Consider the following 22,324-nt stretch of genomic DNA (forward strand, 5'->3'; position numbering starts at 1 on the left):
TCTGTGTTTTGTAATTGTTACACCGAATGTGCGAAATTGACTATTACATGAAATGGCCAAAATTTTGGCTAATTCATGTAACAGTCAAGCCTGTTGCCTTATTCATGAATTAGGTAAATTTTCTGCTGGGTACATGAATTCGCCAGGGTATGGAATTCTTGAACTGTCAACATGACAGAAGAAAAAGTAAATTTAATATGGATGGTTTTATTAGTTATAATTGGACATAATATAATATTATTATTATTAGGTTGGGTTAGGTTTGGTTTTGTAATTCTGAATTAAAGTATTCAACTGAATGTCCATTTTGAGGTTAGCTATCAAGTGTCAACAAACTATCACAAACATTCAATCGACCAAGCACGAATCAAATCACGAAAATACTTTTCAATAAAATTCTTCCGTTATCATATTATAGTTCTAGATTTCTTTGCGCATAGTAAATCGATATGAAAGTCATTGCAGTTACATAATTAATTGGTATATTTTTATATTATAATCAATGACATTTGTTTAGTTTGATTAGTTGCAAAAAATACCACCGGAGCGCGATCATCTATTTTGACCATAGATAATATATGTACATTTTGACCAATGCACGAGCATTTTGATACATTTAGTTTAGTTGCAAAAAATACCACCGTAGCGCTACTATCTAATTTGTCCAAGACATGAACTAGACAGAAAAATTACTGCCGAATTCACGCACTCTCCAGATATTTTGTCTAATTCATGAATTAACGGGCTTGCATTTTTCATGATTTAGGCAAAATTTTGCCCATTTCATGTAATATTCAATTTTGCACAATCGGCGTAACATAATAATAAAAACATAATATTTATTTAAAATAGAGTGTTACAAAAATATATTTTGAAAACTATAATAGGTAATTAATATATTCCTTCGTCTTCCACAGTCACACTGTAGTAAGTCTATGAAGTGAAAGGAAGGCAATGAGGTGTATTATCATTCATCAATAAAAACAAATTAGTAACTTTTCAATAAAATGATATAATATTTTACAATTACACAATTTAATTTATGAACATTTTCATAAGACGTTAAGTATTTCAGTTTTAGACTGTTTAATGCACCTACTAGATAAATATAAATTTATCATCATTATTAATAAAAAAAAATATAAAGTAACTGAGTATACATAATATGATGCTGGAATAATATCATCACCTGTTTTGACATAAATTGTTACATTAATAAAAAAATTGCATTAAAAATATCTCTTTAATGATGAATAATTATATTCAGCCACATCTGCAATCGAGAGATTGAGGGGCTTAAAAAATGAGATATTTAATATAACTAGGTAAGTATAGAGGAAATTTAACAAGTGGGACTAACAGTGTCCTATTTTTACATACTTATTACCCAAGTCATGATTTGTTTTACTTATTTGCACTATCTTCAAAATTTTCAAAAAAAATATGACACATTTCTTTAGGACGGTTCTTTACAGTCAATTGGAAAGAAATTATTTTAAACTATATGTACAACTTTAATAAAAAAAAAAATCAAGAATGAAAATGATTTTAGGACTACACTTAAACAGACTAATTAGATTGTGAGATAATAATATATTTATTGTGTAAATTATATTAGGTTCAGGTAGTGATATTAGGAATTAACATTTTTTTAGATAAATCCACTAAGGTACAGTAGTGTTATAATATGTACCCAAGTATTAAATTAGTCTAATTAATTGTCAGCTTTTATTAATGTTGTTAAATATTCCTTCCCGCTATTATGTATTTTAAAAATGTTCTACACCCTTTCAATTACATAAATGTGGAAAAAACCTAACAAAGTCTTTACAATCTCATATTATTGAGGATATATTGAATAGTTCAAATTCATGTATTAACATGAGTGGAAATTGCAAAATACGAGTTTAAGACATTCACAACATGATAGGAAAAAGCGCAAAAAAAGAAATAACATTATTAAAGCACTAAGAGATAATGTGACTGTGTAAGTATAAATAAAAAATAAAAAAATATATATATAACTAATACTATCGACTGAGGGTACTTGATGGAATTTGAATTTAAATTCTAATTGATATAAAGTAGCACAAAACTTAAAGAATACAATTAGAGTTTGTATAATATATAGGAATATGTCGAGTGAGCATTGACAACATTTTGAGGATTTATGAAAAATCCGGCCGAGGACGGCGCCGCATTTCGTGGCTTAAGAAGAACCGTGATTGGTACGAGTGCAGCTCCACTGAACTGTTCTGGGTAGCAGACGACAAAGATAAGATCGCCTTGATGGTGGCCGACCTCCGCTAGGGGATGGCACAATAAGAAGAATAAAAAATCCACATAACCATTAATATGGAAGGAATTTGGTTGAAGACAGCAGTACTTTTGCCTTCCCAATTGACAAGTTACTTCTGCAGTTTGGGAGAACAAACTGATGCCCTTGATTTCTTAGGTAATGGTAATAACAAAATGATATTGTATATGTCACTTTAATTGTAGAGATTATTACAAAAATAGTATAGCTGTGTTTAGCATATTGACCATTTTTAGACAAAAGCGATTAACCCTCACAAACCAAATTTTACAGGAGGTGTTTTGAACGATCTTGGTTGAATATTAAAATATGCAGACATGGAGTGTAACGCTGATTAATGTATTGCTATTATATTTTTTCGATAACTTAGCCGTACGCCGCCTACCGTCTTTTGCCACGCCTTAAAATGTTACTTGAGCGAATAATAATGCTATGGATGGGGGTTGATATCTTTCTTGGATGCAAATTTGACAAGTCCTTTAATTTTCAGAATTAAAAGCTGAATTTAGATATGCAAATCGACATTTGCAGCCTTTTTACCTTTACTTTTAAGGTGTATTTAGTTGTATACATTTTGAATATCGAATAAAATTCCTTTTCGAAAAAACGACTGTTAATCCTGTTCGCCTAAACTACCTAATTCTGTAATTAAATTTTATAATACTTGGGACTCCACATCGAGAAATTCAAATTTTAATAGATAGTCAAATAATACATTTCTTCTCACCATGTCTGCTCCTTAGTTGGAGGACATGGACACTACACACGCCTCCATGAATTCCCGCTGGACGCCAGAATCTGGTTGATATGACGAACAGGCAAACCAGGTTGAAGTTCTCTTCAGGTGTCCTCAGCATATGGTCGAGCCAAGTCCGACATTGCTTCTTCACTCTCAGGGTGGTGAGAGGCAGCTCGGTCCGCTCTCTTATCTCTTATTACTCGTTATTTCTAAAGTCATACCCACCACATCCGGAATAAGTTGCAATCAGCTGTTCTCGAAACTCAGTATACGAGTCCTTTGAACCTTCATAAGATGCCATGATTTTCTACCGTAAAGCAGTATCATCAGAATAAAAGTGTCAAATAGAATGCATATATATTTAGTAACCGATAATAATAAACATATTTTATGATGAGCTAGCTTCACAGATTAAATTTTTATCAAGCAATTTAATCTGAATAAAAACAAATCTAAGTGTTACGTAACATTCATTATTACAGAATTGTGCTTTCAATACATAGTATGTTTTCTTAGGTGTATTATAGTATAATGACAATATATTTATATTTATAAAGTTCATGTAATATGTATATTTAGTTAATTAAAGTCCATATCGATAGAAATAGCACAATTTATACAAACTAGTCAATATTAAATTTGACTTAGAATTTTGACACTTAATTACTTGACAATGTTTCTATTAAAATATTATTAATTCATAATAATTAATTATAACAGCACAATATTGACTAAATTTACATATTTTCGACAGATTCTATTAGTATCAATAGAAATACACACTAATTGTAAAACGTTTCACAAGAGATACAGAGATTTTAAGATAAGTTTTATAATACAGATTATAGATACTATGTGCGCATGCAAGGTAAATAGTCATAGTCTAAATTATTGTAAAATTATCTCGATTTTGATATGCATTAAAAAATTATTAACTAGAGTAATGAAGTTAGTAGGTCTAAACTCAAGACTTAGAGAGATAAATCATTTTTTAAATGTAGGTAGTGCATTTTTAGTTGTAGTACATGGTAACCGTATCTTTTTATGAACACCTTTTGAAGAGTAAAGGTTCTTTTGGAATTGTCAATCACCAAGCAGTGTCATACATCACATTTGTGAAAATTTCTAACTGACACTTGACAAAGAATCAACTGCTTACTTATTTATTTGTAAATAAAAAATTTCATCGATTTAGATTTCGAGACAATTCAGACATCTTTTCCATTACAAAAAATGCACTATACTACGTCTTAAAAATTAAATATAACTAATATCGCTCATCATTACTTGATGTTAAGGTGAATGCGCTTCCTACCAGAGGCACAGACTGGAAAAATATGAAGCTTGCAATTTGAGACAGTTTATAGTGTTTTAATTAATAAATACGTATCTAAAACATTAAAAGAAAAAATATTTTTTATTTCATGTTCGTATTTTTTCACTTGGTGCCTCCGCTAGGCGTAGAGTATTTACCTTAAGAAATATATAAACACATTTACTTGTGTACACTTTCTCGTAAGACATTAATTTAATAGTGATTAAGTAAAATTTATTTTTAAAATACTTATCTACATAAGTTTTCATTTCATTTCATTATTATTTCACAAGCTAAATGCCAAAAAATATTTCAATTTAGTTAATACCACCTTTATGTTATACATGTAATAGTACATAATATTATAATATGTACACTCAAATACTCATGAAGTCTATATTTTAGATAATACTATCATACATTTAGTTTCATATTAATATTTTCATTTCTCGAGAGACTCTGTCATATCCTTACACATAAATATTACCACCATAGCAGCTGTAAGTGTGTATTGAACAAAACTACATATTAATATATACTGGTTAAATAAATAAAACAATTATAATTTTAGCTTTATCAAACTTTTTCCACATTTATCTTTATAGTTGTACAATCACCAATTTTCTCCACCGATGCAAATTTATAAAATGATATATTATGTTAAATAATTATCTTTCTTGTGCTAAATCCAAAATAATCTTAGTTTCTTCTGGTTCATTGGAATTCTTTTTTTTTAAAGTGAATTTTTAGTCATGATTTTGTAATCTTTCTTTTGTACGTTATTAAAATGAAATTCATTAAAATTTAGGTGACATGAGTAGTGTCCTGTCACTGAGCTGACAGCAGCTTGACAAATTCACCTAGATATTTTTTTCTTATTCATAGTCATGGTAATAGTATATACGAAAAATGAAATAGTATAATATTACCACGACCCTGGGGGGCTACCACGGCCGAAGCTTAACAGGGGTCCGGCGTGGGTGTTCGATCAATTAAGTGAGATAAACAGGCACCAGAAATTTGCTCTAACAGTAAAAAAAGTCGCCTGCGCTATTTTACTTAAAAATATTAATATATTAAAATATGTGACTGTATGATGTAATTTGATGAGATATGATTGATATAAATAATTAAATGATAATTCACATCTAAAATTTTATCCAATGTAGCGAATGGTCGCATGTTACTTGGCTACCATTGAAGGGGCTTTATAATATGAAAGTACATGGAACACCTTTAATTATACCTTGCAGAACCATTGGGTTCTGCGGAATACTATAGAACATCAAACTGCTCTTAACCTTGGAGATGGGTAGAGGGGCCCACAAAATATCTTGGCCTGGGGGTCCGTTTCAGGGTGAGGGAGCCATGCCCACGACATGCATAGTATGTAATTAAAAACATGATTTTGACATGGCCTTTAAAAAAATATACATTTGACAAGTTAATACAAGACCGAAAATACATTCATATAGGTAGTTATTATGTATTCATTTTATTTATCTTTTAAAAGGATTATATTTGGTCTTATTCATTATGATTTTTACTACACAAAATGTGTCCGCGAAATGCTACGATTTTTTACTAAAGCTTATTCCTAACAACTAATCAATAGTGGTTTCATCTGTTTAAAATGTTTTAACGAATGAAACTGGTATTGGCAAGTTAACTAAAAAATGTGGAAAAAGTACAATAAAAATAAAATAATAACGTTGTTACTTAAGTACTTAACTATTACGATTTTTCACCAAGAAATAACAGTAGTAAAAGTTAACTAAATATATTCAATGATCAATTAAGTTTTACTGTTATGACTAAATCAAACAAAATCACACGCCGACTCTGTGGACAACTGTCAAAGAAATACAGCTGTTACACGGAACGATTCATGTACCGATTGGACTGTTTTGGCACTTGTGATTGGTTTATTACACACACTATATTGTTAGCATTAAAAATTATTGGTAAACCAAAACAAATGTCTTTTGGTCAGCTGGGCAGCTAAGCTTCAGTCTCCCTCACATTTTTTTACTTCAAATGTTGTCACAGACCACATTTTTGGCTTTATAATTATTTCTTAGAATAATGAATAACGTTATTATGGAGACAATTATGAAGACAAACACCAATGCATGTGGCTGAAGGCGGACCCGAACAACCTCTTTGGATTTCTCGGTAATTCTCGTAATCTTTGGCTCATGATGTTGAGCCAAGTTGGGCAACGATAGAAAAAGTTCTATTTAGTTCATTTATGACTCTGTGTAAAGATTGAAAGTAAGATTTTTCAATTGGGTAATACAGTTGGCAGGAGTCGGTGAGTCTGCTTGTGTAATTATAGCCTTATGATGAACATACAATAATAATTATACATTAACTGATATGCAAAAATCAATGAGTTAGCATAATCAAGCATACATTGGTCACGATTATGAATAACCAGATCAAACGAAATATAAGAAAACAAAGAATTATGAATGCTAACATCTCAAAATTTTAAATTAAATAAGAAAATTTATGTTAAAAAAAGTTTGGAATTAACTGCCATTGGATAAATTGCATTATAACATAAGAAAAGATAAAACTTTAAAACAAATTTATCTCAGTTTCTTGAAAATTTTCTAGCACACTGTTTACCATCGTTTGGTAAAAAAGGGTACGCATCAGTATTGTATAATTGTAAAATTGGATGTAGATAAAATAAATGCAAAAACGCTGTTTAAAAATATAAATATACATATATATCTGGATGAACTATAAATTGTGAATGATTACAAAAGTAAATAGCATCTATTTGACTACCTATGTAAACTTTAGGTTTTGGATAATTATGACCGAAATTCTATTTTGGTTAATTTGAAAACCAAATGACTAGAAATAAACTTGAATTACAATTTGAGTATTGATTAATAAGAAAAATATTTATGTACAGACAAATATACATTTAAAATGAATTAATGTTAATAAATGAAAAATATGATTTACATGTATTATTAAAATAGATAGAAATATGTAAACCTTATTCTCTTTTTGTGATGATTTTTTTTAGAAGGTTTCAACATAGTTTAAGAAAACGGACCATTTTTTTTGTATTTGCTTTACTTTAACAAGGTTATAAAAAATAAAAATAACTATCAGTGATCACCATAAATATTGTCACCGGATATCGCCCAGACACAGAGTAAAACTAGATGAGTTATCGTTTGTAGGGATTATGTATGTATTGTGTCAATAGACAGGATGTGCCGAATGTTCCAGCCTCGGTTGATGATTTTTCGCCAATACTATGCATTTATTGTCAGTTACAGACACTGAATAAATATATTTTCTCATAGTTGATTCAAATAAACATATTTACTTGTAGTTACATCGAAAACCATGTAAACTTATTATTTTATTTGTGTGTAACATATGAAAATATTATGTATGATTCATCTCTTCTTCGTGTTGCTATTTTGTAGAATGGTCTTTGGATCACCATGCAAAAAGAGAATTAGGTTTAACTGTCAAGTGAACTATTAATTGGTCATACATGATACGCATAATATTTATATAGGTATGCATAATATTTGAATTCATGAAATATAGTAAATTATACTATTTACGATTTTTGTTACATAATGGATGAATCAATAATGTATGTATTATGAACGAACTGTTAAAATGAAGGTATGGTAAAATATTACACAATGAGTGATAATTTAAAATATTTAGAAAAGTGTTTCCCAAACTTACCTACCCCTTCAGAATAAGTTTCAAAATTTTTTTTAAGCCCTTATAGATTTTATTTACTACTTATTATTGTACAAAGTACCTACACGGACCAAAACCATAGTAGAAATAATATCATAATTACAAAACGGTTGGCAGCTATCAGTCATTGTCGAGCGTGTTAGGTACCCTATTTGTGTCGTGCAACAGATAAAGAAAATATTTTTATGCAAAAAAAGTTAAATTGCATTTGCCTTCAAACCTTTTGTGTACCTACCCCCAAGATTACACATACTACAGTTTGGGAAATACTGATTTAGATAATTAATTTTTTTTTTCATGACAATAGACAGATATACTTCTGAAATTATTTATTGCTTGAGAGATTTTTGCCTACGGCGACACTTGGTGGATTTATTTTTCGATTCTGCGGATTTATCATGTCGGGCTGAAGATCTAAAATTAAAACAGGACTCTTTGAATGTCTTGTGACATTTTTGTAGAAAATTTCTGCGGATTCCATCACTCTTACCAACGATGGCCAAATCACTCACAAAAGTATTTATCTTACTGGAGACGTTGGATTGCGGAACACAATTTTCTGCGGTATCTTTATTCGCTTTTCGATAGCAATTCAAATGATCTTTGTCTTTAATATTCCATTCATTAAACGGGATCTTGGGTGACTGTATAAGCTTGATCGCCACGTTTCTTTGCATGGCAACATTAAATAGCAGACTATTAGATGTGGTCAATCGCACAGATGGTGCTGTGCAGACAAAGCTGATTGTCCTGGGAGTTGATCTATGCTAAAAAGTTCGACCAAGGTAAATTTTCTCCAGCAGGGAGTCTTGATATATTTCTATGAATCCTAGTTTGGTGTAGAATTGATTAAGATAATGATCTGTCTTGTTGATGCAAGTGTGTACAGCAAAGACACCTGAAAATAAAGAAAAATTATACCAAACAAGTGACAAAACAAAAAGTACAACAATATAATGAGAAGATAGAAATTAATTAGACTATAGCTGTACAAATTTAAGCATAATTTATAAAATACGGCTCGTCTTCTGGTATATTACGTTCGAGTTCTGACATGATGGCTGGGCTGAGAACACGAGTCATGAGTCACGCGTGAAAAAGAAACTGGCATTACGGAAGCTGGCAAACAAAGATCTGGCTGATCTCGTACAAGAGAATGGATAGTGTCGATTTGGATTTAATGACTTTGAGCATCAAAAACTGGAGGGCAAAGGATGTGAACAGACCTGGAGGCTAGAGCAGGCCAAGACCCACATAGGGTTGTAGCACCAAGAAGAAGATGTATGTACAGTAAAGCCTCGTTAATATGAATTCCACGGGAAAGAAAATCGGAAAAAAATTCGAATTATAAAATGTATGGGGGAAAAATTGAAAAATTTAGATTTTTTTTTTTTGATGTTCATTAATATCGTTTACGATCAGAGCTGTGCCCACCAAATTTCCGGTTCCGTGTATGTTAATGGGTCATAAAATGTCAGGATTATTTTTATTACCTTCTTAAAATAAGTAATTTATGAATTATGAAAATTTCGAATTACGGCGAAATTCGAATTATCTGTGTTCTTATTAACAAGGTTTTACTGTATTACTGCTATGGAGATAATAATATATCAGAAAAGTATGGTGGCCTGGTTGATAGAGCGACTATCTCTGAATCCGTTAAATGTAAAATGCATTATTTTTTCAGTATGTTTGATCCAGTGTAAGAAAACAATAGTTTATCTAACAACATTCCTCGTAAAAAAGTTTATTACTCTGTAAAGGTCCATATATGTAGGAGTGAACATGATAATTTACTTTTATTTTTATTGAGGTATGTAAACTGATATATGAGTCGTATAGTTCTTATATACGATAAGTTCACGTTTAGTAAAAATTGAGATAATGATGACATTTTTTTCTACCGGCAGCGCTCCACTATCGGCGATAAGTCCACGGTGCGGTTTGTTCCAAAGGCCGATGAGTCTATGCGACCTTGTAGACAGCTAATTAGCATTGAGCATTTGCAAAAATCAACATGGCCGTTGTAGCAGTTCGCGTTATCAAAAGTGTCTGAAGTTTTTAGTATAAATACAACGAAATAATGTCTGACCTTACGCAGAATGTTGCTAAAGTGGAAGGAATTACATCAAGGAAACGAGTCATCAATTAGGAATTATGGAAAAAGAACGTGGATCATCGGGAAAGGTATTTAAAATACAAATATTTTGCATTGAATGTTGGCAAATACTGGGTGATTGAGAATTTCCCTCGAATTAAACAATTGTTTTTATTTAGTTATTTCTGTACTTTTTTGTAATAGTTCTACCTGCACAAAATAAAATCTGTGTGATTGTAAACTTCCCTCGTTTCAAATAATAGTTTTTTAATAAGATTTTTTTATAACATTTTTTTCTGTTAAAAATTACTCAGACTACGTTTATTTAAAAAAAATATTGTGATTACATTATTGATCGTTAATAAATGTCATTATTATAGATATATAATAGGTACACTTGTGTGAAAGTGCATGTTGTTTTTTTCAATGTATGCTTGATCCAGTGCAAGGGCCCAATGGGTTGGGCAAATGGCTAACAACCATTCCTCGTAAAAAGGATCTGTTAATATAACCTTCACTCTGTGGAGGTTCATATCGTCTCTGTTCTGGCAGAACACACTAACTGGAGAATACTAGTTTTGAGTAGTTTGACTTTGAAGTTGTTAAAATGTTTGAAATAATGGTCTATTATGTGAGTTTATTAAGTAATCATAAAAAGGATGGCTTTAAAATAAAGACTGTTTATTTATTAAGAAGGTTTCCAGACGGTAAAGTATGAAATAAGGAACATTTTGGTACTAACTCAATATGTCATTTTTTCGAATTAGTGTTTTCTGCCAGAACAGTGACGATATGCTCTGCTTAGGAGCGAAGATGGTAATTAACTTTTTTTTTTTTTACATTTGTGTATCATTTTCTACTATCACTTACCCCAAAAAACCTTTTAAAGTTACATAACCATGTTTTGATTTAATTTTAATAATTATTTGTTTATTAGATGAAGAGAAGACAACACTTATATTTGATTCATTCTAATGTATTAGGTTTTATAATAAATAAATTAAAAAAAATATGATTTTATTTTACTAACAATAATTCTCACATCACCAATGATTGAAATCATTCTAACAAATTATTTTTGTATTTATTGAAATAATAATGGTTTTTTTATTTACCCTATACTTGTCAACCACTTATCGTTAGTGTTGAGAAACAAAGACCAATAAGTCACACCTACTGGGTTCCTAAATACGATAAATTTGACAGTTAGTTAGCTTCAAATGCTGATAAGTCCATCCAGTAGCGGCTGGCCTTAGAGGTCAAATAGTCAATGACCTCCCAAAAATAAATATCTTACAATCTATATACATTATACAATGTCAATTATCTCCTATATATTATTATCTTACGCCTTTTCCCGTTTTGGCGAGCGATTGTAACGTGACGCACACTAATGTATATGCACATGTATCTAACCACCATAAACACACACGTATCTCAACTCTCGCAGTCATTCGCTGCTCGGTCAGTTTCATGAATGCCGAGATTCATATTTTTTAATAATATTTCTTTCTCTCTCATTTGTCATATGTGAGACAGAAAGAAAGCACAAAACACGCCTTTTTTTTCATATTGTTTTATCGCTTGCATACACTAAATTTTGGTCATTGCTGAAAACGAGATGGCTATACTATTTTCAATATGTAAAATAAAACAGAATGATATAAAACATCTAAACAAATATTTCAAGAGTTTTGTTCTGTGGTACAAGGTCTCATTTAAGCGGTAAACCTTTTTATTCTTATTTGTTATCGCTTATTATTTCAAACTGACCATTGTTGTCTGAAAGTTTCATATGTTATTAATTGTAGTTCAGTTTAAATCCAACCTTTGAGTAAAACCCATCGACTGCATTTTCTGTATTTAAACCATTGTATACAAGTTACCGATTAAAATGTAATCTGCTACCTATATTAATCATAAAGTTACCTTCTAATAAGATCAGTGGAAATATAAAAAGTGTTTATATATAAATTATCCCGCCATTCCATAACACTAGGTATTATAATGGAGTTTTTATTAAAATATGTTTGATTGTTTTAATCGTATGTACTTAAATAGTATTAAGTACAACAGTTATTAGGTGTATAAATGTACACACAACGTTTGGTTTTTGACCTAATTTACAAAAAATTATAACGTGTTGGGTGCAATTTCGGTTAACGATGAGTTGACAACGTGAAAAATGGAAACTTTTTTAAGGGTAAGTAACCTACCTATAACAATTTCTAGCACTTCTTCTATAATGTATAAAAAGCTAATTTGGAATACGTCTTTTAAGTATACAACGAAAAGGCAAATTAAAATAATATATTCAAAATTGACCTACTCCGTTTTCAGGCTTAAAGCCGCTAATGAGTCCATCACTGTTTTGTCAATTTCTCCTTTACTGCTACGAAAATGATTAATTTTATTGTGAATATTTGTATAAAAACAACAAACCACCATAAAATAAATTCAATCATATGTTTTCATAAGAGGAAGTAGTATTAAATGAAAATATTTAGTTTGCCAACATTTGGACTTATCGTATATAGGAACTATACGACTCATATTATGTATGTAGTACCTAGTATGGATGAGATTTTATGTTTTAGTTAGATTAGTCACCAGGTAACGTAGAAAGAAAAAGCTGTCAAGAAGAATTCAATTATCATAAAATAAACAAAAATCTTTGATTTAAAACTATTCTAATGGAGTTTTACCATGTAAATGTCAGTTCATCACTGTATCAGAAAGATCATAGTCTTGTACAATATTTCAAATTAAGTGCTTATATACAATATAAGCACTTAATTTGAAAAGTAAAATTGAACAACATATTTTTGACAATGAAAAATAACAAACAAACTTACCATTGGCTCGCAAAGCTGCCAGCAAACAGGTGATGAGCCTTTTTGATGCTGAATGATCGGAACAATGTGGCAACACACTGCATATCATTGACGCTGGATGACTTCTAAGAACTGAATCTGGAGTAGAGAATTTAAACTGGTGGAAACTTTGAATTTGAGCCTGAAATGATAATACAGAAAAAGATTTAATTTTGTTTGTTAATTATACCTACTCTGAAAGTTATATGTGTACCATGGTTACTAATCAGTGACGTCTCACGGGGGTAGGCAGGTCATGCTCTTCTTAGGAGCGGCACACGTAGGAACGAATGTGAGTATTACAACTTATGAGAGTGGGCATAGTTTTAGACTGCCCTGCTGACAAGTATTTACCTGCTCCAAATATCAGATGTGCAAATCAAAATTTATATAAATATTATTGAATTGGTTCGTTTCATAACTGTATCAATAATTGGGAAATAAAACGTAAATACAATGAAGTCGTTCGATGATTGCGAGAACATTTATACTCAATCATTTATATTTTGAAATAAGATTTAACGAACATCACATTAATGTAGAATGAAGCAGAATTAATATTTTGATACCAACCTTCGCTGTATCGGTCACATCACCGACAGCCAAATTAGCAAGAGGGTATTTCGTTCGCATTAAGGGGGCCCATTCACGCTCTTGTCTTATTTGGAAGGCTCTGGTATCAGGCACAGCGCTTGCATATCCAAGAAGCAGTGGACAACTTAAATCTTTGCTGTTGTCACTTTCCTCTTCCGCGACCAAGACAAGTTCCGGGGCTAGTGCCAGATATGCCCCAAGAATTCTGTAACAGTAAATATTTCAATAATATTATTTGCACATAATCAGTTGAAATATTAATACTAATCAGGGCTTTTTTTGTAATGTAATGCGGTGGAACGGCGTTTCAGCACCTTTTTTCATGGTATTTTTAACGTTTCTAAAGCAATTAGACGAAACAATGTTCGCGCTTACATAGTACAAGTTAATTTTCGAGAATCATCTCATATGAAAAGACACATCTGAAAAACTATCGCGTTTGATATATGCATTGAATTCTATTACCATTTTTTCAAGTGAATGTGAACGCGAATTTTCGCAAATGAATCTAATTATTACCCCAATAAGATCTTCGTTGAAGACCAAAACAGTTTCGGAACTTCACCATTAGGAGTTATGTTGATATTTCATTGGAAGAGGAAAATGACATAAATGATGCAAACTATGATTTAAGTGACACAGACTGACATAATTCAAGCATATCTGAATGAAAACTTTTCTTTCTGAATTTTTAAAACAAATTCATTTTTATTTTTAATCCTTCAAATTATATTAAGCTGCGTTAAATTTCAGGCCACATAACATTTGGGACAATACAACACTTGTATTAATCATACATCACCAACTTCTGTCCAGTAAACAAGTAATAATTAGTTACCTATCAGATGGTAAATCTTGAAGGTGAGAAGGATAGAGATCCGAAGCATCCATTCCGTCTTTTGAAGTTTTCCTGCAGATTTCACACACCTATTGAAATAGGGTAAATATTATTAATGCCGCCATATTTAATAAACAACTAAGTACATAATAATATTTGTTTGAAAAAAAAATGAAATGACCAGAGAAAAGTGACTTCAACAAATACTATGAAAAACTACAAGAGGGATTGGATTATCTTGTCTACTAAAGGGGGGGAAAGGAAGTCCAGATTATGATAAAAGATTTCACCATTTGCCCATGCCTTTTTCTGATGTTCATAGTGTATGCGATAGTGTATCCTATTGTATGCGATTTAACCACGTGGCAGGCATTTTTTTTAAATACTGTCATATGGACTTCACCTGACAGTAATTTGTAACAAAATAAATTTTATAATATTAATACTATCGACTGAAGGTACTTGATGGAATTTGAATTTAAATTTGAATGGATTTAAGTTTTATAGTTGTTGATAATTGATCAGCGAAGATAAAAATGCTGAAGTAAATAAAATTGTCTTTATCAGATATTAAATATAATATTTGTCATACACCCGATTCTCTTTTTACGATGATGCAAGAAACAGATCAAGTACAGTAAACTCTCAGTAATCCGCCGCTCGATTATTCGACAACTACTAAAATCCGCCGTTATTTTTACTAGTTGAAAGCACAAAATCAAGCTCTATAATTCGCCGGTATTCGATTGTCAAATTTAGTAGTCCGCCGCGTACAAATATACAACGCAGATGAGACGGGCTTATTTTGGAAACTTCTCATTCGTGAAACGTTCGTTCATCGCAAAGAAAGTAATGTACCAGGGAAGAAAGTGCCCAAGGACCGCATCACAATTATGCCGTGCTCCAATGCAACCAGGACACACAACATGAAGCTTTTAGTCATAGGGAAAGCCAAGAATCCTAAGCCATTCAAGAATATCTGCCTCACTGAACTGGTTGTGTCAAGTGATTTACTGTTTAATATTTAGTTAATACACTTAGTTTATAAATATGTATAATTTAGTAAATACATACTTGATTTTGATTATAAATAGAACTGTAATTTGCTAGTACAAATTTCTCAATAAAACTATTTTTACGAAATACCTGTTTTAATTTTTACCACATTTTGTATGTATGCACTATAATCCGCCGCTTTCACTAATTGGAACTTGTCTGGTTTTTGAGGTGGCGGATTACTGAGAGTACTGTAGTTTTGGTTTAATATGGCTATAAAAAATTGAAAACTACAATTATCAAAAAGGATTTGCATGTTGCACAATATATATACAGTTGAACTTGGTTATTACGAGGAAGATGGGACTGACTGAATTTGCACATTATAAGCATTACTCATTATATCGTTTGAAATCTTTTTTCGCGCCACGTTCCATTTAAGCATAGAACATAAAAAATCTGAAAACCATCGTAAAAATCCCCGAAACAAGCATGGCATTCATAAACTACAAAAGAAGTTGTTTATTGTAATGAAGTGCTGATCCGCCGGTGCTGGTAGGTACCTATTGACTTCACAAAGCTTGGATTTTTTACATGCAATTTCAACCATATGCGTGGATACAATTTCAATGTTGTCGGCGAAGACACCAATTAGGTACTTAAGTCACTTAACTAGTGTCCTAAACGCAGGGTTTTTTTTTTAAAAAAAAAGGTGCCAGTACTCACTTCTTGCCAAACAATTTACCTACTGTAAAAACCTACTGGTCGATCCCCAGACTAAAGCCCTGTCAGCCCCCCCTTTGTGGGGGCCATGGTGATTTCCAAAGTTTAGTCCAATTTTCATCTGACAAATCGTCTCGATTCCTTTTCTTATAGTTAGAGTCTATGGCCAAATGTCTTCTTCCACTGAGCCACCACCGATCAATGTATGTTGAATGATCGAAAAGTGTCAAATGTGGTCCGACGAGTTTGATGACCAAGTGCTGAAACTGTTTTGGTCTTCAACAAAGCTCTTATTGGGGTAATAATTAGATTTATTTGCGAAAATTTGCGTTCACATTCACTTGAAGAAATGGTAATAGAATTCTATGCAAATATCAATCGCGATAGTTTTTCAGGATGTTTTTTCATATGAGATGATTCAGGAAAATTAACTTGTACTATGTAATCGCGATTAATGTTTCATCTAATTGCTTTTGAAACATTAAAAATACCGTGAAAAATGCCAGAATGCCGTTCCTCCGTGTTACATTACAAAAAAAGCCCTGCCTAAACGTAATCCGATCCCGGCGGCATCGGTCTAGTTAACTGCCCGGTCGGATTTTATTGCTTAGGGTCGAAAATGTTGTTTTTAAATGATTGAAACATTAACAGTTTTGCTCGGTATACCCGAGAAGTACTCGTTATAAAAGTGAGAAAATCATAAACTAAAATGTCAACGAATGTTTTCTCATTACATCCGAGATCTCGCTATTTCCGTGATCGTAATAACCAAGTTCGACTGTATATACAATATATTGTCATCAGATGTGGGCCTGACATACGTAACTAATAGTGGCATATGTTAACATTAAAGAGACAATTATTGATGACATGCTGATTATTTCTAGCTATGAGAAAGAAACAAAAGGTAAACAAATGGGCACATTAATTGTCTATTTTTTATATTAAATTTAATTGAAATCGAAAACCACATAAATTTACTAAGTATATCAATTAAATTACTAAAATTTGAGAAGATTTAGATTTTAAGAAACCCATCACCTTTTTATATGTCCGTTGCATTTTTTTTGTATAGTTTATTTTAGACGGTGGTCTTTGAAACATAATCACCGTACAAAAAGAAAATCAGGTATCTACCGAATACTGAATAGAGATTTGAATTACCCGTGATTTATCAGAATCCATTAATGGTCTAATTGTGTACAATTCTGAGGTTGGTGAAGTGGGTGGCTTGTATGCCAGCAGATCGTTTCCATTATCGATTGGCATAAGTCTCTGGAGATCGGCTGTTAAGCCACCTCGGAAAACCCACGGTTCTTGGTCACCGGACATAAACGCTTCTTTCCAGCCTTTTGAAAACCCTGAATAGTAGAAATAAAATAATAATGAGTATTAAGGAAATAACTGATTATGAATGCACATTTAAAAAGTTAAAAATGCTATTTTATGATTTTCTCTGCATTGCTAGTCTTTTCAGACAGGTAAAGATGCATTTGAAGCGCTTGGCATTCATAAATCCCAATAGAAAATAACTATCTTTTTTTTCTCACAAAGATACGATTATATTAGAAATAACAAACACTCAATTATGAAGTTATATTTTTAAAATTTTATACATACAATAATTATTGAAATAGGATTACTTATACTTGTGGAAATAAGTACAAAAAATAAAATATAATCAACATAATTGTTTGTTTTTCTAATAAGTAGAGTTAATGAGTTCCAATAAAGTAAAATGGAATTCCATTGTAAATAAAATATTGGGTCGTACCATAAATAATGCAGTATTTAAAAAATGTATGATGGTGTCAGGTCAGGAGAATATGATGGATGTGTCATGGACCAGCCAATTAATACAACCAAAGAAAAAAAATTAACCTTGGCCAACAGAAGAGGTGTCATTTTTCATCACGATAATGCCAGAGATTACAGTAAAACCTCGTTAGTACGAATTCCATGGGACCGAAAATCGAAAAAAAATTCGAATTACGTAATATATGAAATGTATGGGGGAAAAATATAAAAATTTTGATTTTTTTTTTGATTTTCATTAATTTTGTTTCCGATCATAGATGTGCCGCCTACCAAATTTTCGATTATTATATATGTGTCGCTACATTTCAAAATCAGCCAAGTCCACCTTAGGGAATTTTTGACTTTTTTGTGAATTGCTGAAGAACTACTGCTTTCTAACATTTCTGCATTATCAAAATGTGGAATTCATTAATTTTAAATATTCTATAAGTACTCGAAATAATATAAACTTTCACCCTTGGGACTGTGTATTTGAGAAAACAAAAAGCTGTTTTTATCCTATTCATCTATTATGGACTTGGCTAATTTTGACATCTAGCGACACATACGAGGGTGGTCCCAGAAGTACCCGACCTAACAATGAAAACACAAAAAAATTGGGTTTTTTTTTTAAATTTCTCTACGTAGTCTCCTTTTAGGTCAATACACTTTTTCCAGCGATGTTCAATAGCTTTGATACCCTGTTTATAGTGAGAATCGTCAAGCTCCTCAAAATAGCCATCAACCGCCGACTCCACCTCTTCATTGTTGGCAAATCTTTTACCACCGAGCCATTTTTTCAAGTTTGGAAACAGAAAACAAACCGAGGGGGCTAAATCTGGCGAATAAGGTGCGTGAGGAAGCAATTCGAATTTTAACTCATTGATCTTGGCCATCGCGATAACGGATGTGTGAACTGATCAATTGTCATGATGAAACGAAACTTTCTTTTTCGCCAAATGCGGTTGTTTTTTTTTTGATTTCATCACTCAAACGCTGCAATAAGTTTGCATAATACACGCCGTTGATTGATTTTCCTTTCTGAAGATAATTAATGAAAATTACCCCACGCGCATCCCAAAAAAACTGACGCCACGACCTTGCCTGCAGATGGAACTGTCTTCGCCTTCTTTGGAGCCATTCTCCCCTTTCAGTCGATTGCTTTGACTGTTCTTTCATCTCAGGTGTGAAGTGATGGACCCATGTTTCATCCATGGTTATGAATAGACGCAAAAACTCTGCTTTATTGCTGTGAAACTTCGCCAAACACTCGATTGAAACATCCTCACGATGCTGTTTTTGTTCCATTGTGAGTAATCGCGGCAGCCACCCACCTTGCACACAGCTTTCTCATGTCCAAATTTTCAGTCAATATGTGATGTACAGCACTTTTTGAAATGCCTATCATGTCGACTAGCTCGCGCAATTTCAGTCGACGTTCATCCAATAGAATTTTGTGGATTTTCGTCACCATTTCTGGCATGGTCACTTCATTTGGTCGACCACTTCGATGTTCGTCTTGGCAGCTCGTACAGCGTCGTTTAAACTCAGCCACCCAATATGTTACTGTTGTAAACAAAGGAGCAGACACCCCCAGAGTAGAATCTAGCGCCGCTTTGATATTGGTTGGACTGAAGACTTTCAAATGAAAGTATTGTATTGTTGTTTTTATGTAATAAAACGCAATTTTTTTTTATAGTACTTATTCCACTTTAATTAATATATTAGGACCGGTTTCGTCCGCCTCAGTGGGACTTTTTTTCAGTTGAAAATGTCCCTATACGCGCAAGTCATCCGCGCGTCAGCTGACTAAAGTCATTTCGATTTTCGTTTGCCTAGTACTGCTTTCGGCCAGGCGCGAAAAATTCTAATATTGATTTAATTTATTCAGAAATCATCCTTCTCTTGACATCTGTCAATGGATAGCCTAAAGTTTTGTTCTATCTAATTTAAATAAATATTTTTCGGGAGCGTGTCTTGGATAAAAAAAATATCAGTCATCGGGCCAATTCAAACTTGCCGGGTATATAGTGTCTTATCGCTTCTTAGTGCATGTGCGCCGAAGACATTTGACTGACGCGTTTGTAGCGATACGAATTCGCGATATAATATGTTATATTGTTTTTTAGTGATTGAAAAACTATTTGGTGCATAAACTGTTAAATAGAATATTCGATTGATCAAAGTGAATTTACAAAACATTTTACAAAAGGAATGCTTTTGGAGATTGCATTCATTCGTCTATCTGCTAGTATATTATCCGAGAGTTAATAGTTTCGGAAAATAATTTGAACAAGGTGTAATTTAAATAAGTCCGCGATTTAATATTTCTCTTTGTTTATTGTTGATTAACATTTTTAAATACTATTTTCTGATTATACTATTAGGTAAAACGGACAAAAGTTGTTTATTTACCTTAGTTATCAGTCATTTATAAAGAAAAGATATGTTAAGTGAATAAACATTTTCACACAATTGAAAATTTCTGTATCGGAAAAATTAAAAACATTTTGTGATAGCATATTGTGTGTGTTCGATATTTTGTGATTATTTTAAAATGGATATCCCTGGTAATTTGAGCGATGAAATGGGAGAAGCAATTCATGATCCTGATTCAGATTATGAGTTGAGTGAAAATGAGTACTACGATGATTCAGATACTTCCAGTGCCCCATCAGAAAGTGCTACTGCCGCCGCCTCTAATTTAAATGTAAATCGTAATGTTGACGATCTGTCTTCGTAGACTTCTGGACCTTTCATACCAGTTGTTCACGAATTTGATGATTTATTTTCTGGAGTCAGTCCGCACACAAATTTATCAGATAGCTCTAAAGAAATAGATTTTTTTGAGCATTTTTTGAATTCAAATATAATGGACAGAATCGTAATCGAAACAAATAACTATTATACAGAAGACATTAGAAGACAAGAACCATCGCCGAAATCACGAATGCATAAGTGGGTCAACACAGACGTCCCGGAAATGTACATTTTTTTTGCTGTAGGTATGTTGATGACTAGAAATCGTCACATCACAATAGAGGAACATTGGGCTCTATGTTACGACCGTACTCCCTGGATAAACGTCAGATTTTTATATTCAATACTTGAAAGCATCTAAGCGAGATTTTTTGAGCATAGACAATCATCGAAAAAATCGCTATTATATGGCGAAAACGCTATTATAAGCGTAGACAATAAGTAAAAATATAAAAATAATTTACAATGTAAGTATAAAACTCAAACATTTTAAATTAACAAAATTCGCCGTTTTCAAAAATCAGTATAGCATAATAGAGTTCGCCAATGCATTTCATAAAATTTAAATAATTATAAAGTAACCTAAAACATTCGTGCACACACCAAAGCGAATTATTCGCCAATCAAGCTCGTATTGGCTTACGGGAAAGAGCACGCGACGTTCAGATTTCGGAAGGGAATTAAGTTATTATCTTACAAAGTTCAATATGGAGCGCTGCGATTGTTTGACGTTTCGGTATCGAGCATTCAAATAATATATCAATAATTTTATATTATCATTGATTCAATTATTTGCTCCGACACTGCCATCCATTCGCATTTACCACGTCAAAATAACCCGAAAAAAGCACCCGCATCGATATGGAAAGTCCGGTCAAAAGAGTCTCAAAAAATAGCCGAATATATGACAAATTGATGGCTTTCATTGTATCTTTTGATCCCCTACGTTTGTTCATTAACAACAGGTAAGTAGAGAGCATTACAGCGGCATAGGCTTTTTTTGAGACTCTTTTGACCGGACCTTCCGTACCGATGGCGGGTGCTTTTTTTGGGATATTTTGACGGGGTACTTGGTGAATATTCGCATTGGTTTGTGCGAGCCTTAACCTTCACATAAAAACGCTCTAAATAGATAAGTAGGTATGCGAAAATAAGGAACATTTTTCAAAATAACGTTATAGAAAACAATATTTGATATATAAAATTGAGCCGTGTTAACTAAACGACATTGTTATAATTTCTTCAATGGCTTTTATTTACTTTTTGATTAGTGATTGTTCTTATAAGATTGTAATATTTATATCCATAATCAGTATTCCGTATTAACGCATTACCGAGAAAATTAAGATTAAAAAAAATACGAGGTTAGTTTGGTATAATATTTAATATGAAAGATAACACGCTTCATGCATATTTATGATATGTATATTATGCCGAAAGGTAAGTTTTAAGTAGGAAAAGTGGCATTTTAATGAAAACCAGTGACGTTTAATTTCAATCAGTGTGAGCTGTTTTATCGAGGCT

General features: G+C 32.1%; 1 protein-coding gene across 2 annotated transcripts in view; it reads right to left on the reverse strand.

Moving 5' to 3' along the window:
• Positions 1 to 799: 799 nt before the first annotated feature.
• Oga (O-GlcNAcase) overlaps positions 800 to 22,324 on the reverse strand; it is a 42,378-nt gene continuing 20,853 nt past the window's right edge. Inside the window, exons 17-21 of one of the 2 annotated variants that reach the window (XR_015071442.1) lie at positions 17,408 to 17,604; positions 14,525 to 14,596; positions 13,666 to 13,891; positions 13,075 to 13,234; positions 800 to 9,019 (exon numbers count right to left, since the gene is read on the reverse strand). Coding sequence is in view for 1 of the 2 variants with exons in the window: in XM_085953641.1 (XP_085809767.1) it covers positions 8,889 to 9,019; positions 13,075 to 13,234; positions 13,666 to 13,891; positions 14,525 to 14,613; positions 17,408 to 17,604 (803 nt within the window). In the remaining variant the exon portion in view is untranslated. Of the gene's footprint in view, positions 9,020 to 13,074; positions 13,235 to 13,665; positions 13,892 to 14,524; positions 14,614 to 17,407; positions 17,605 to 22,324 lie in introns of both variants that reach the window. The other variant, XM_085953641.1, reaches the window with a different exon arrangement.

This window comes from Rhyacophila brunnea, unplaced genomic scaffold, assembly GCF_057557595.1.
Source record: "Rhyacophila brunnea isolate RB1 unplaced genomic scaffold, BYU_Rbru_1.0 scaffold_4, whole genome shotgun sequence".
Taxonomy (NCBI): Eukaryota; Metazoa; Arthropoda; class Insecta; order Trichoptera; family Rhyacophilidae; genus Rhyacophila; species Rhyacophila brunnea.